The sequence below is a fragment of the Penicillium soppii genome (assembly GCF_028829465.1).
Source record: "Penicillium soppii strain IBT 18220 chromosome Unknown utg000006l, whole genome shotgun sequence".
Classification (NCBI taxonomy): domain Eukaryota; kingdom Fungi; phylum Ascomycota; class Eurotiomycetes; order Eurotiales; family Aspergillaceae; genus Penicillium; species Penicillium soppii.
In genome coordinates, this window is record NW_026643236.1 from 1,407,217 (window position 1) to 1,419,690 (window position 12,474).

Consider the following 12,474-nt stretch of genomic DNA (forward strand, 5'->3'; position numbering starts at 1 on the left):
TGTTTCTGAATGAAAACCCCCTGGCGGGAAAAGTGGCTGGGCTCGAACCTAATCCTAAACAGTCTTGCCTCAGACATTCGTATGCAGTCCACTTTGACATTAGAGCAAATAAAGAAAAGCAGCAGAGTCAATAAAATCAACAGAATCAACAGAATCAGCAGCAACAACAGAAGATATTCCATATCAACTCTGTATCACGCATAACATGAAGTCGAACAAAGTAACTAAATTAAACATTCGAACCGTGGTAGTAAATCTGCCTCAGGTTGGTACCTACGTCACTTGTCACTTGCAAGTGCTACATTTATTACTTTTTCTTGAATCTTGACTCTTTTACTCTGGACTTCACTCTATTGCTACAAAACTCACTGGCAAGATGTCAAGTAAGTTGATAATATGTTGTATTTACAATCAAATACTAATTTCAAATAGGCCCTGATTACTGTAAGACATTCGCAAGACCCAACTCCAAACCTACCTAACACAGGACCAGACAAGATTCTAGGTATCGCCCAAGATGCCACCCAGCAACAGATCCGCAGCGCATACAAAAGGTACGCGCATTACACCTACATCTAGAACAATCTAACTTGCTAACTTGGGCCATCAACAGGGAATCCCTAAAGTCCCATCCCGACCGAGTCCCCGCCGACTCGCCCGAACGACCATCCCGCACTAAGAAATTCCAAGCCATAAACGACGCTTACTACACTCTCTCCGACCCCGCACGTCGCCGTGAATACGACTCCACTCGCGTTTTTGAAAGCGAAGAACCAGAAGAAGTACCCCCCAGTGGCTCTGGCTCTGGCAGCGGCTTCTCTTGGTCTAACTTTGGGTTTGGTGGTAATCGCGATGATCGCGATAGCGCTCAGTTCGGCTCTGTCTTCGAGGAGATGTTGAGAGAGGAAGGTCTCGCGGAGGAAAGTGATGGCCAGGGCGGCAGAAGAACTCGTCCCACAGGGAGGTTCTGGGCTCTGGTCGGTGGTGTTAGTGGGGGCGCCATGGGTTTCATTGTTGGCAATTTCCCCGGTGCGCTGGCTGGTGCTGTCGCAGGTAATCGTCTCGGTGCGGTTCGTGATGCCAAGGGTAAAAGTGTCTATGAGGTTTTCTTGGACCTTCCTACCCCTGATCGGACAAGGCTCTTGAGTGAGCTTGCTGCGAAGGTTTTCCAGTCTACCATGGGCCACTGAGCTTGGTTTATACTGGTTAGGCGTTAGGGGTGAGAGCGGGCTCTTGCTACTTCTAGATATTCTAGTTGTATGGTCCCATTTGAGTGTGGTGCAGCTATATAAATGGGTACATATTTAATAGGTACATGTGTACTTGTAGTTCTTTTAGTTGCATATGTAGATAATATTTGAATCCATTCCAATGTTGATATGTGTAACCCCCTCTATCTCTTATCGATAACAGACACATTCCAGGCATGCCAAGGCTCATTCAGTTACGGAGTATATTGTATCTATATACATGAGAAAAATATATGAAAAGAGGCCAATCTGAATTTTGAGACATGGTTAAATATCCCTTAATTCAGTCACCTCTTGGTAACTAAAGTCAACTCAATAATAAGATCGACGTGGCCTTCTGCATCTAGACAAGGTCCCGCTCCCTCACCGCTTGCGGTCAAAAAAAGGCCCCTCTCGCTTTATTTACCTGTCTGGAATATTTTACCTTGACCAATTCATTAATCCCCAAGACTATATTCAACATGACCGAAGCTGCCAGTGTTTATCCTTCGTTGGTGGACCGTCCCATCAAGAACACGGTTGTCCTGTTCGATGTTGACGAGACCCTCACCCCCGCAAGAAGAGTACGTTTCTATCAAATCAAATACACCGCGCAGGAAATTGCTAACAGATGCCCGTTTAGCATGCCTCAACAGAGATGCTTGAGCTTCTCTCCCGTCTGCGTCACCAGTGTGCCATTGGTTTTGTGCGTCTCCCAAATCAATTTACTGTCCCCGTTCCTAACGTGCGTGATTCAGGTTGGCGGCTCGAACCTCGTGAAACAACAAGAGCAACTTGGATCCCCTAATATCGATGTTACCACCATGTTCGACTTCTGCTTCTCTGAGAACGGCTTGACTGCTTTCCGTCTCGGCGAGTCGCTGGCGAGCAACAACTTCATTCAGTGGCTGGGAGAGGACAAGTACCAAGCGCTGGTCGACTTTGTTCTCAAGTTCATTGCCAACACCAAGTTGCCCCGGAAGCGTGGTACTTTCGTTGAGTTCCGCAATGGAATGGTTAACATTAGTCCCGTGGGACGTGCTGCTAGCATTGAGGAGCGTGATGAGTTTGAAGCGTATGTACTGATGCTTGAATTGGATTGTAGTTTTCCAAGGAAGAGCAGAGTTTGCTAACTGGTTGGAAATTATAGTTATGACAAGATCCACAACATCAGAAAGACCTTGGTAGAGTCCTTGAAGAAGGAGTTCCCCGACTACGGTCTCACGTAAGTTTTGTTGTCCAATTCCATTATACGGATGGATTTGGTACTGACTAGACATCTCCCAGTTACTCCATTGGTGGTCAAATCTCCTTTGATGTCTTCCCCACTGGCTGGGACAAGACCTACTGCCTGCAGCACATCGAAGCTGAGAAGAGTATCTCAGGTATCGACTACAAGACCATCCACTTCTTCGGTGACAAGACCTTTGTTGGAGGAAATGATTATGAGATCTACGAAGACCCCCGGACTATTGGACACTCCGTGGATGGCCCCGAGGATACCATTAAACAGCTGAAGGAGTTGTTTAAGCTTTGAATCCGAATGTCATGGGTTTGTGATAGCGTTTATATGCGATTGATATTCAAATTTTGAAAGAGATCAGTTTAAAATAGAACGAATTTTTGAAGTTGTACAATATACTACATGTGTAATACTTAGGCAGGCCGTCGGGAAACGCCGTCGATCTTTCCGATCATTTTAGTCATCTTCTGCTCCGCCTCTGAATCTTTCGTTTCTGGATGCATCTGCATCATATTTATTGATAAACCTCACCTTCCAACTTCTCCAGCCTGTCATCAATATGGCCTCACAAAAACACGTCGCGGAATTCCCGCGCCATGTTATCCCCCGCCTAACTTGGAACAGCTCATCACGCCCTTCCGTCACCATTCACTATCCCGCATTCACAACCCAAAAACGACCACTCTCCCAAGGCTGGAGTCCTTTGAAACAAGCCAATAATACCGCAAACCCTCCCTCCCAATATTCCCGCCTCATCTTCACACCTTCTCGGGGCTTCATCTCTAGCGCTCTCGTTTCCCGACGTCCCTCACCCAAGCCGACAACCTTCACACAAACGAACCCTATCCGACATAATGGTGTCTACGTCGCAACCTTCAACGTTGCTCGTCGCGCTTTCCATGCGACCCCAGCTCGTCCCCGCGACCATCACTTTGATACTCTTAAATTCGTGAAGCGCCTCCAGAACGAGGGCTTCAGCGAGGAACAGTCCGTAGCCATGATGCGGGTCCTCAATGATATCATTCAAGAGTCCATCCAGAACTTGACCAGAACAATGGTTCTTCGGGAAGGTATGTTAATTGCCCCTGTGCTGGAGCTATGCCGGTGCACCACAAACAATGCTTGTCGGATAATTAACGCCAATTGCTCATAGACTCGGAACGATCAACATACACACAAAAGGTCGACTTTGCCAAACTTCGCTCGGAACTGCTCAATGCGGACTCTACCGAGGCACAGTTGACCCGGTCTTCGCATGAGAAGATTGCTGCAGACCTCGCTAAGCTCAATTCACGACTTCGTGACGAGATCGGTCGCACGCAGGCCTCTGTCCGCTTAGATTTGAACCTGGAGAAAGGTCGGATTCGCGAAGAGGCGAATGGCCAAGAGATGCGCATTAAGGAAACCGAAACGAGAATTGAGCAGGAGGTAGCGGGTCTGAGAGAACGAGTCGAGGCTGTCAAGTTCTCAACCTTGCAGTGGCTTATGTATGGCTCCCGATCTCGCTTTTCGTTTTATGGATTTATGCTGACTTTTGATTCAGGGGTGTTTGCACCGGTACTGCGGCCCTTATTCTTGGTGCCTGGCGCTTGTTTATGTGATTTTTGGGATAAGTCTTGTATGCATTTGAACGGAGTGACTCTTTTCTTGCCCTTTTCATCGGTCCCTTGGTATCTATTGATTCCTTTTTTTGTACCATTACTCTCTACTCGTCTAGCTTTGCTATATGTCTAGATACCAAGAATTACTTGGCTGTATTGATAGAACACTTCAAGTTTATAAATTTTGACATTTGCCCACATACATACATAGGTACTTGTACTACAAAAGTTTTGATTCTATATAGCTTACCTAGGATATAAGAGACCGAGAAGAGAAGCTAGAATATAATTAGCCGTCTAGCCATGACTGATTCCCGGACCACGAATTAGTCTGTTCCACCATATGATCATATTTTTCTCTTCTGTCAGTGCTTTGTGTAGGCGAAGAGTGAGTGGTCTGCGAAACTGCGCCGTTGACACGACCGCTTAATATTGAAAATGCGAACAATGGCTTATGAAGAAGACATAGTCTTGGATCTGAATTTTCACAGATCCTATCCTACTGACGGATGGAATCCGTCTTTGTTTACCACCAAGGAATGGAAATTCGTAGAATCGATGGCATAGTCAGTGCTCCGCTTGCGAATTTGATCATACAGTATAGGTAGGTCTCGTCATTATTGTGAATTACTTTGGCCAAGTATATTGAAACGCTCCTGATTTCCCCTGGCCCTCTCTCCCCCCCTCTCCCAATCTCTCCCCATCTCTCCTCATGCATTGGCTAGCTTTAATTATATCTGCTTCATTGATCTTTTGCGGATGGAAATGGTGTCATCAATTTACAAAGATGCGTTTGTATGGCCAGAATATTGCCGATTAAGTCGTAATTTTTGTACCAGGGGCTATTTAGTTTCCAATACACGGCCTCGCTGCTTCTCCGTTCCGATGAAGAGCTTCAGATAGCTGGGAGAGACAATTGTCTATTTCCAGTCAATCTTCGCTACCACCTGTGACAATTTCTCTATCGAGTCTTCCAGCGCTGATCGTGAAACAGGGCTTGGTCCCAAAATCGAGAGATCTTCAAATTTTGACGGAACGAAGAGCAAGACAGTCGTCTACTGAAGACAAGAAGCATGCGGTATTGATACGTGTGTGAAACCATGACACAAAAAAAAAAAAAACCGGCAGGGAAAAGCAGGAAGAGAGAGATGGGTCTATGTAAGAACCAAACCAATCATCTGCCCGAACCTCGATAACATTGCACCATGTAGGACCATCCTAGGAGAGATAAACTCTACCTAAGCTTTTGCTTTTGCGTATTTCAGTTGGTTCTTTTTCTGGGACACAAGTACTCCGTGATGCCACAACAATCTCATACTTGGAGTTCAGGCATCACGGCACCTGGGCATGAACCTTGGCAAACCTCGGCAAAACCCACCGTGGGTCACTAACCCCGTTTGGGATCTAATGCGGCTCAACTAATACCCATAGAGGGGTTTCAGCGCCTAGCAAATACATAAGTGCGCCCCCGGGGCCACTTCCCCTCTTCAACTTCCGTTGATGTGAGCTCACATCGAGCTCGACGGAAAACATCACTTACTGTCCACCTGGGCAGAATACATTTGGCCCACCATGGCACTTTCAGATTCCGAGGGGTCTGATGTCGTGATGGTCAGCTCGGGCGATGTCCAGGATTTCAACGAAGGAAATATTCTGCCTCTCCCGGCAAGTGATCTGAAGAAGATCAGAGAGTGGCTGCAGCCAACACCCTATGATCTGGATGGCTCTGAATTTTCACGGCACCTCGAGTCGTACCTGGCGGGTACAGGCCAATGGCTTATCTCTACAAGCACATATCAGCAGTGGCATCAAAGCGACACGAACGGTCTGCTGTGGATCAAAGGCATACCGGGGTCTGGAAAGTCTGTCATGGCTGCCTCGATCATCCACCAAATACGCAAAGAGAAAGTTCCAGTCCTCTTTTTCTTCTTTCGACAGATTATCGATGCAAACCATCAGCCAGTCGCAGTCCTGCGGGACTGGCTTTGCCAAATCCTCCCCTTTAGTCCAAGCTTGCAGGCCAAATTGAAGAAGGATTACATCGATGAGAGACGCTCTATCGATAGTTTATCTGCCAACGATCTGTGGAAAAATATTCGATTTGCTCTCACTGCTTTCCCCAAGGCATACTGCGTCGTCGATGCCTTGGACGAAATGGACCAAGGTAATGATGACTTCCTCCAGGCCTTAGTGGAGCTGGGCCAGTGGCGCCCCGCCAACCTCAAGGTTTTGATGCTGTCACGCCCAGTCGTTGCAGTGGAATCGCCTTTGAGACCATTCTCTGTGCCCGTTCTACTCTTGGATGAAAAGCTTGTCGATATTGATATCGCTTCCTACGTGCAGCACCGACTGCGAAACTCACCCGTGCCCGAGGAGTATTGGACTCGCATAACTGAAACCGTTCCTGGTCGAGCGAATGGTCTGTTCTTGTATGCTAGGCTTTCTATGGATGCATTTTCGAAACCTGGGGCCGATGCTGGAGATGTGCTCAACAAGTTGCCTGTCAACCTGAACGTGATGTATGATGGGCTACTACGCGAGCATGCAGAGCACTCCAATGTTCCTAAAGACCTCCAAATGCTTATTCTGCAGTCTACTACACATGCCACCCGCCCCCTTCGACTTCTTGAGGTCGCTGAGATGATCAAAGCGACTCATACTCCACTTGGAACATCTAGCTTGAAAGAGATCAAAAATATTGTCCGAGCGGCTTGTGGCCCCTTGCTCCAGATCCTTCATGACGAAACCGTATCGGTCGTTCACCATTCTTTGACTGAGTTTCTCAAGGGGCTCACTCGTTCCACTGTCATTGATGAAGCAACTTTCCCAATTTTGGAGGCCGGCCCAACTAATCATCGACTTGCTGTCGCATGCTTGGATTATCTCATGTCTGGCTGCTTAGAAAGCATCGATGTCAAGAAGCGCAAGAAGGATGACGAATATTTCAATCCTAAAAAAGACCAGCAGAGTAAGATCCGCCTGAAATTCCCATTCCTTGAATATGCAGCGAACAATTGGTACATCCATACTCGCCGTGCCGCCTTGACTGGGATGGATATGTCATCACTTTACTCGGTTATTGACGAGTTTTTTGGAAACAAGAAACTATTCATCGCTTGGTTGGACATCGACTGGCCACAAAATTCTATTCAAAGTGTTACTCCGCTTCATGCTGCCGCCAAAGCCGGGCTAGCTCAGTACGCCGCCCACTTGTTCCAAAAAGGCAACGTCGACCCAAATGTTCAGAACCATGACGGAGATACACCTCTTTACTGGGCTGCCTTTAGTGGCCATGGAGATGTTGCACAACTTTTCATTCAGAACGGGGCAGATCCTGACGGCGAAGCGAACCAAGGATACAAGCCTCTTCATGAGGCCGCCAGAAAAAACCACGCTGATGTCGTCAAAGTCTTGCTTGCGGCTGGTGTTGATCCAATGACACCGAAGACAAAAGAAACTCCAGGCAGGCGCTGTGGCAATGCACCGACATCAGTTGGTCATACTCCATTGATGTACGCATGTCACAATGGTCACCTCGAGGCAGTAACTGAATTTCTACCCTATCTATCAGAGGACAACATCAAGCAGGCCCTTGATTGGCTTTCAGGCTCAGGGCACGCGGTATGTGTATCTCTCGTTCTTCAAAACAGTGGCGTGGATATGAAGTCACATTTCGGAGGAAGAATTTTGTTCGGAGCCTGCTTGAACGGCGACCTGGATACAATCAAGGTTCTTGTTGGAGCAGGTGCGGATCCCAACACTCGCTGTTTCTATCCTGTGGACGAGTTTGGGGGCATTGGTTCCCGCGTGCGTTATCCAATAAGAATGAAAACCCCTGGAAAACGAGAGGAGCCCAGGGGCTTCACTTCTCTACATGCTCTGAGTGGGATCAAGAACCGTAACGGAACTCGCCAGATCCCGCTGGAATGTGTTTCAATCGTCCTCCAAGCTGGCGCTGATGTTCATGCGAAGTCTGAGGATGATGGAAAGACAGCTCTGCATTTCGCCTGCGCAAACAATATAGATATTGTTCAGCTTCTTTTGGAGGCAGGGGCAGACCCTTACGCCAAAACCGACACTGGAGCCACGATACTACACACCGATGGAAAGACTGACACCAAGCTGCTTCCTATCCTGCTTGATTCGGCAGCTGTTGATATTAATAAGCTGATGGCGGAGAGCAACGGCGGACCCTTGTTCAGTCGTCTTCGTGGTTACCATTCCGAAAGCGGAATTGAGATTCTGAAGTACACCACGGACCCAAATCTGACCGAACCAGACGGTAATGGTTTTCTCCATCTATTACTTGATCGGTATAGATTCTCTGAGCAAGATACTGTTCTTGAGGCCTTGCTTTCCGCTGGCGCCGATCCGAATCTTCAAAATAACAAGGGCGAAACGCCACTGCATACAATGGGTGATGACACCAAAGTTGAATTAATCTCCAAGTTGGTCAAAGCAGGTGCAGATCTTGAGATCCGGGATTTGAAGGGTCAAACAACCCTCTTCAAGAGTCTTCTCGGGCATTCGAAGGGCATATCCAATTTTTCCAAATCCCTCATCAATTTAGGCGCCCGACTGGACACACGGGACAAAAAGGGCCGTACTCTTTTACACCAAGTGGTCTGTAAAGTTGAAGCTCTGGATGATTTGACAAAGATGATGGATTTTGACCCTTCAGTCGCCGACAATGAAGGCAATACGCTTTTCCTTGAGGCCGTTTCCGCAACTATTAGATCGGACAGCACGTCAATTTTCAAACATCTCAAAAGTCTGGGGGTTGATATTGACCATCCTAATTCCCACGGGTGGACAGTCTTGCATCAAATGTCCTTCCAAAATCAGACTCACTGTCACAGGAGTCCTTCTGCCGAGACAACGTTCGATTATGTCCTCGGAGAGTGCAAGAACAAAAGTCCTCAGGATACAGACGGGATTCAGCCTTTGCATATTGCTGCCGCTGTATCAGAAGATAATGTTTTTGGGCTTCTCTGCTCTGGGGCTGATATGTTCGCCGTTACGAAAGAAGGCATGACGGTTCTCCATGTCGCAGCTCGAGCCCGACAACCTGGCACAGTTGGTCTTGTTCTTTCCAGAATGATTGACCTTGATGATGAAACACGGAAAACCTTCATCAATCAGAAAAATGTGGAAGGAGACACGGCACTTCACTTCGCCTGCTGTTCTGGTCGACCCGAGACCGTGGATCTTTTGTTAAATGCCGGCGCAGATCCCAATCTGCCGGGCAAGGATGAATATACTCCATTGAGAGCATGTGTCAATTTTGAAATGGAACAAGTACGATGGAAGAAAATGGGCAAAATCGAGGACGCCAAAGCCCTCAAGACCGCCAGCATCTGGCTTGGTATCCGAAGTCTGCCACCGGCAAAAGATGAGTCCGAGGAGGGAGCCAAGGAGTCTCAATGGAGATCAAATAGTGAAAAGGGTGCTTCAAGCTCGACGCGTCTAGATGAGATTCTCGCCTCATTGGTACTGCACAGCAAAAACCCTTCTTCGGACAAGGAGTCGCTTTGGGAAGCATTTCAAGAAGCAGTATCTAATCAACGCGACTATACCGCGGAATGTTTGCTGCGGCTCCAGAATTGTGTGTTCCCTAAATTGAACCTGATAGAGGGACCGGGAGCCAACGGCTTTACGCTGTGCAAAACTCGCCTTGAAGGCGAAATATCGTCCCTCAGAGAGGAGGAAAAGTGGCGAAACGAATGGATGAACACAAAAGGTGGAAGCATAGATCTCCGCTTCCAACAAATGGTTAAGTATCTTCGTCTTGGGCAATACGGTCTATTCGAGGAAATGGCTTCACAAACAGATCTCCTTGTGTTAGATTACACCCATATCTCAGTCGTCCACTGTCTTGTGGATGATGGTCTTTCAGAACTCTTAGATCGTCTCTGTACTCCAGAGCAGGCTCTGAAGTTTGATGACCACGAATGGTGCGAACATACCGAGAATACCGATTCTCGTTCCCGTTCCAGTGCTAGGACACTGCCGCTGCTGATGCACGCATGCCACCGTAACTTTCCAAATATGAAAGTGGTCCGAACACTTGTGGAAAATATGGATGTGAACATCGATTCAAAGCGCAGGGAAAAAATATATGTTGATGGCAATTATAAGACCGTGTTGGATCATGCCGTTCTACATGACCTCGCTGAGGGCAAAACTTGGTGGAACGTGCATCAGGCTTTGCCGTACCTCATCTGCAAGGGCGCGAATCTGGAGATCCGCGATGACAAGGGGGAAACACCTTTGCATATCGCCCTCGACTATGACAAGTACAAGGGCGTCTTTTACAGACATGCTGTGGAAATTCTTCTGGATCATGGCGCAGATGTCAACGCAGTCAACGCCTACGGGGAGACCTGCCTGTCAAAGGCTGGCGCTGATATTGACTTGATCAAGTTGCTTTTGTCTCGTGGCGCCGCGATTTCCGCCACTGCTATATTCGCCGCCATTGAGTTTTGCAATGTTGAGTTGTTGGAGCTCTACCTCTCCCATGGTGATGTCGCCAACATACGGCGGCCCGCGCTAAAGCGTCGAGTAAGGCCTCATGCAACTCAAAAATGCATAATCCCAACTGCTGAGGAGTATCCTTTGTTCTATGCGGCAACTTTCAAACCCGCTAAATACTCATCTCGCAAGGAGTTTGATATTGCTTCAGTTCGAACGGGCACAATGACAGCGCTTCTTCGGAGTGGTGCAAACCCATACGCCACCTTCGTTGAGCTCCATCGAGTAAAGGATGACTCTCTCGTTGATGGCCACGATTCGGACTCGGACGATGTGCATGCTGGTTCCAAAGATCGATGGGAACCCAAAACCCGCACTGTCATCCATGAGATCTTGGCTAAGACGGAAGTGTTCGAGCCACTGCTTCAGCTGTCGTCTCTACAATTGGAATGCCGAGATGACAAAGGCAGAACTTTGATCCTTTGTACTAGTAATCCCGAGGCAATTCGACGCCTTGTTGACCGTGGGGCTGACATTACCGCTCAAGACAAATCTGGCAAGACCGTTGTTCATGCACTCATAGCCCGCAAAGCGCAAGAGGAAAATATCAGCATCATGCGGGCTCTCTTTGACAAGGATCCTAGCATTGTGCAGATAGGGGATGAAGCCGGTGATACTCCGCTCCACTATGCGCTTCGCGAAATAGCGATACAGTTCGAACATGTCGATCTACTACTTGAATACGGAGCAGATCTGCACCAACCCGATTCAAAAGGCGATACAGCTCTCCATATCCTTTGTAGAAGAGCATCTAATCACAAGACACGCATCGAGCAGTTCTTGGCCCTCGGGCTGGACATCAACGCACGCAACAAGAAAGGCGAAACTCCCCTCATGCACTGTCTTGCGGAGGGCAGATTACGATCTAGTATGTGGTCGTACAGTGGCGAAAGTTCCAGCGACAATGACAGCCTGATCTTGCTCCAGGATCTTGGTGCCGATTTTCACGCGCGAAACGACGCGGGGATGTCGATGCTTCATGTAGTTGCTGGCAGGAAGGTGCGCGATACCGTTGGTTTTTGTGAGTGGGAGATTAAAGACAATGAGGAAAACCTAGTCAGTTGGTTCGGCTTCATCATGAGCTTGGGCGTGGATCCTATGCTTGAGGATGCTCAGCAGCGAACTTCTTTGGATCACGCAGCTGCTTGTGGCAATGAGCATATTTTGAAGTTGTTCAAGCAGAAGGACGCCCAGGAGTGAAAGGGGTCGGATGAGCTGTGCGATGCTATCAACGAACTAAACATCACAGTATAAACGACCCTGTGGGGCTGTTCCATTAAAGGTATAGTCTGCGATGGTCTGAGTGATCAGAGTTGCTCACTGATTGGACACAGAGTGTCACTGAGTAATCAGTGAGCATCCAATGAGCATTTACATAGTATCAGTCATCATTCACGTGAGTGTTCTGAGCTCACCACTGACTCTGAGCTCGTGCTGATATCTGCTCTGAGAGCCTGAGTCTGAGCGCCCTCATTAAAGCGGCGGCGGCCTAAACAGGAAATCCCCACCCGCCAGGGAAAATCCGGTACATATGGCTACATATATTTATAGAAAACAGAATAACTATTGATAATTCAAAGTAGATTAGAAGACAATTAGAATACTACTTAACAGTATAGATAATCTAATTGCTCCCATCTAGCTTAAATTAATGGTTATAGAAGAAAAGAGAAGAAAGTACAATAGGTATCTTTGTATATAAATCCTGAATAGAAGATACCTAAAAGACAAAGAAATATTCATTCGGTGGGAAAATATATTAACCTGGCCTTACAATTTTTCGGTAAAAATTACCAGACCCTCCTTCTAAGGCCCGGTTACGTAATTTGCGGTTGGAAGCCTGGAGACCCTGGAAAATTGGTAAATCATC

General features: G+C 47.6%; 4 protein-coding genes across 4 annotated transcripts; all 4 read left to right on the forward strand.

The window, feature by feature from the left end:
* Positions 1-376: 376 nt before the first annotated feature.
* N7529_007889 (putative DnaJ chaperone (Caj1)) lies at positions 377-1,190 on the forward strand (the record flags this gene model as incomplete). The annotated part of the gene is made up of 4 exons (XM_057243416.1): positions 377-383; positions 433-444; positions 494-554; positions 614-1,190. The coding sequence occupies 4 exons, from the start codon at positions 377-379 to the stop codon at positions 1,188-1,190; spliced, it is 657 nt and encodes a 218-aa protein (XP_057094954.1).
* A 521-nt stretch (positions 1,191-1,711) lies between these two features.
* sec53 (phosphomannomutase SEC53) lies at positions 1,712-2,766 on the forward strand (the record flags this gene model as incomplete). Its single annotated transcript, XM_057243417.1, has 5 exons — positions 1,712-1,813; positions 1,873-1,935; positions 1,988-2,304; positions 2,380-2,454; positions 2,517-2,766. 5 exons carry the CDS (start codon positions 1,712-1,714, stop codon positions 2,764-2,766), a joined length of 807 nt encoding a protein of 268 aa, XP_057094955.1.
* A 265-nt stretch (positions 2,767-3,031) lies between these two features.
* Positions 3,032-4,073, forward strand: N7529_007891 (CCDC90 family protein; the record flags this gene model as incomplete). The annotated part of the gene is made up of 3 exons (XM_057243418.1): positions 3,032-3,542; positions 3,626-3,959; positions 4,016-4,073. 3 exons carry the CDS (start codon positions 3,032-3,034, stop codon positions 4,071-4,073), a joined length of 903 nt encoding a protein of 300 aa, XP_057094956.1.
* Positions 4,074-5,645: 1,572 nt separating this feature from the next.
* N7529_007892 (uncharacterized protein) lies at positions 5,646-11,804 on the forward strand (the record flags this gene model as incomplete). The annotated part of the gene is made up of 1 exon (XM_057243419.1): positions 5,646-11,804. The coding sequence occupies one exon, from the start codon at positions 5,646-5,648 to the stop codon at positions 11,802-11,804; it is 6,159 nt and encodes a 2,052-aa protein (XP_057094957.1).
* Between the last annotated feature and the right edge of the window lie 670 nt (positions 11,805-12,474).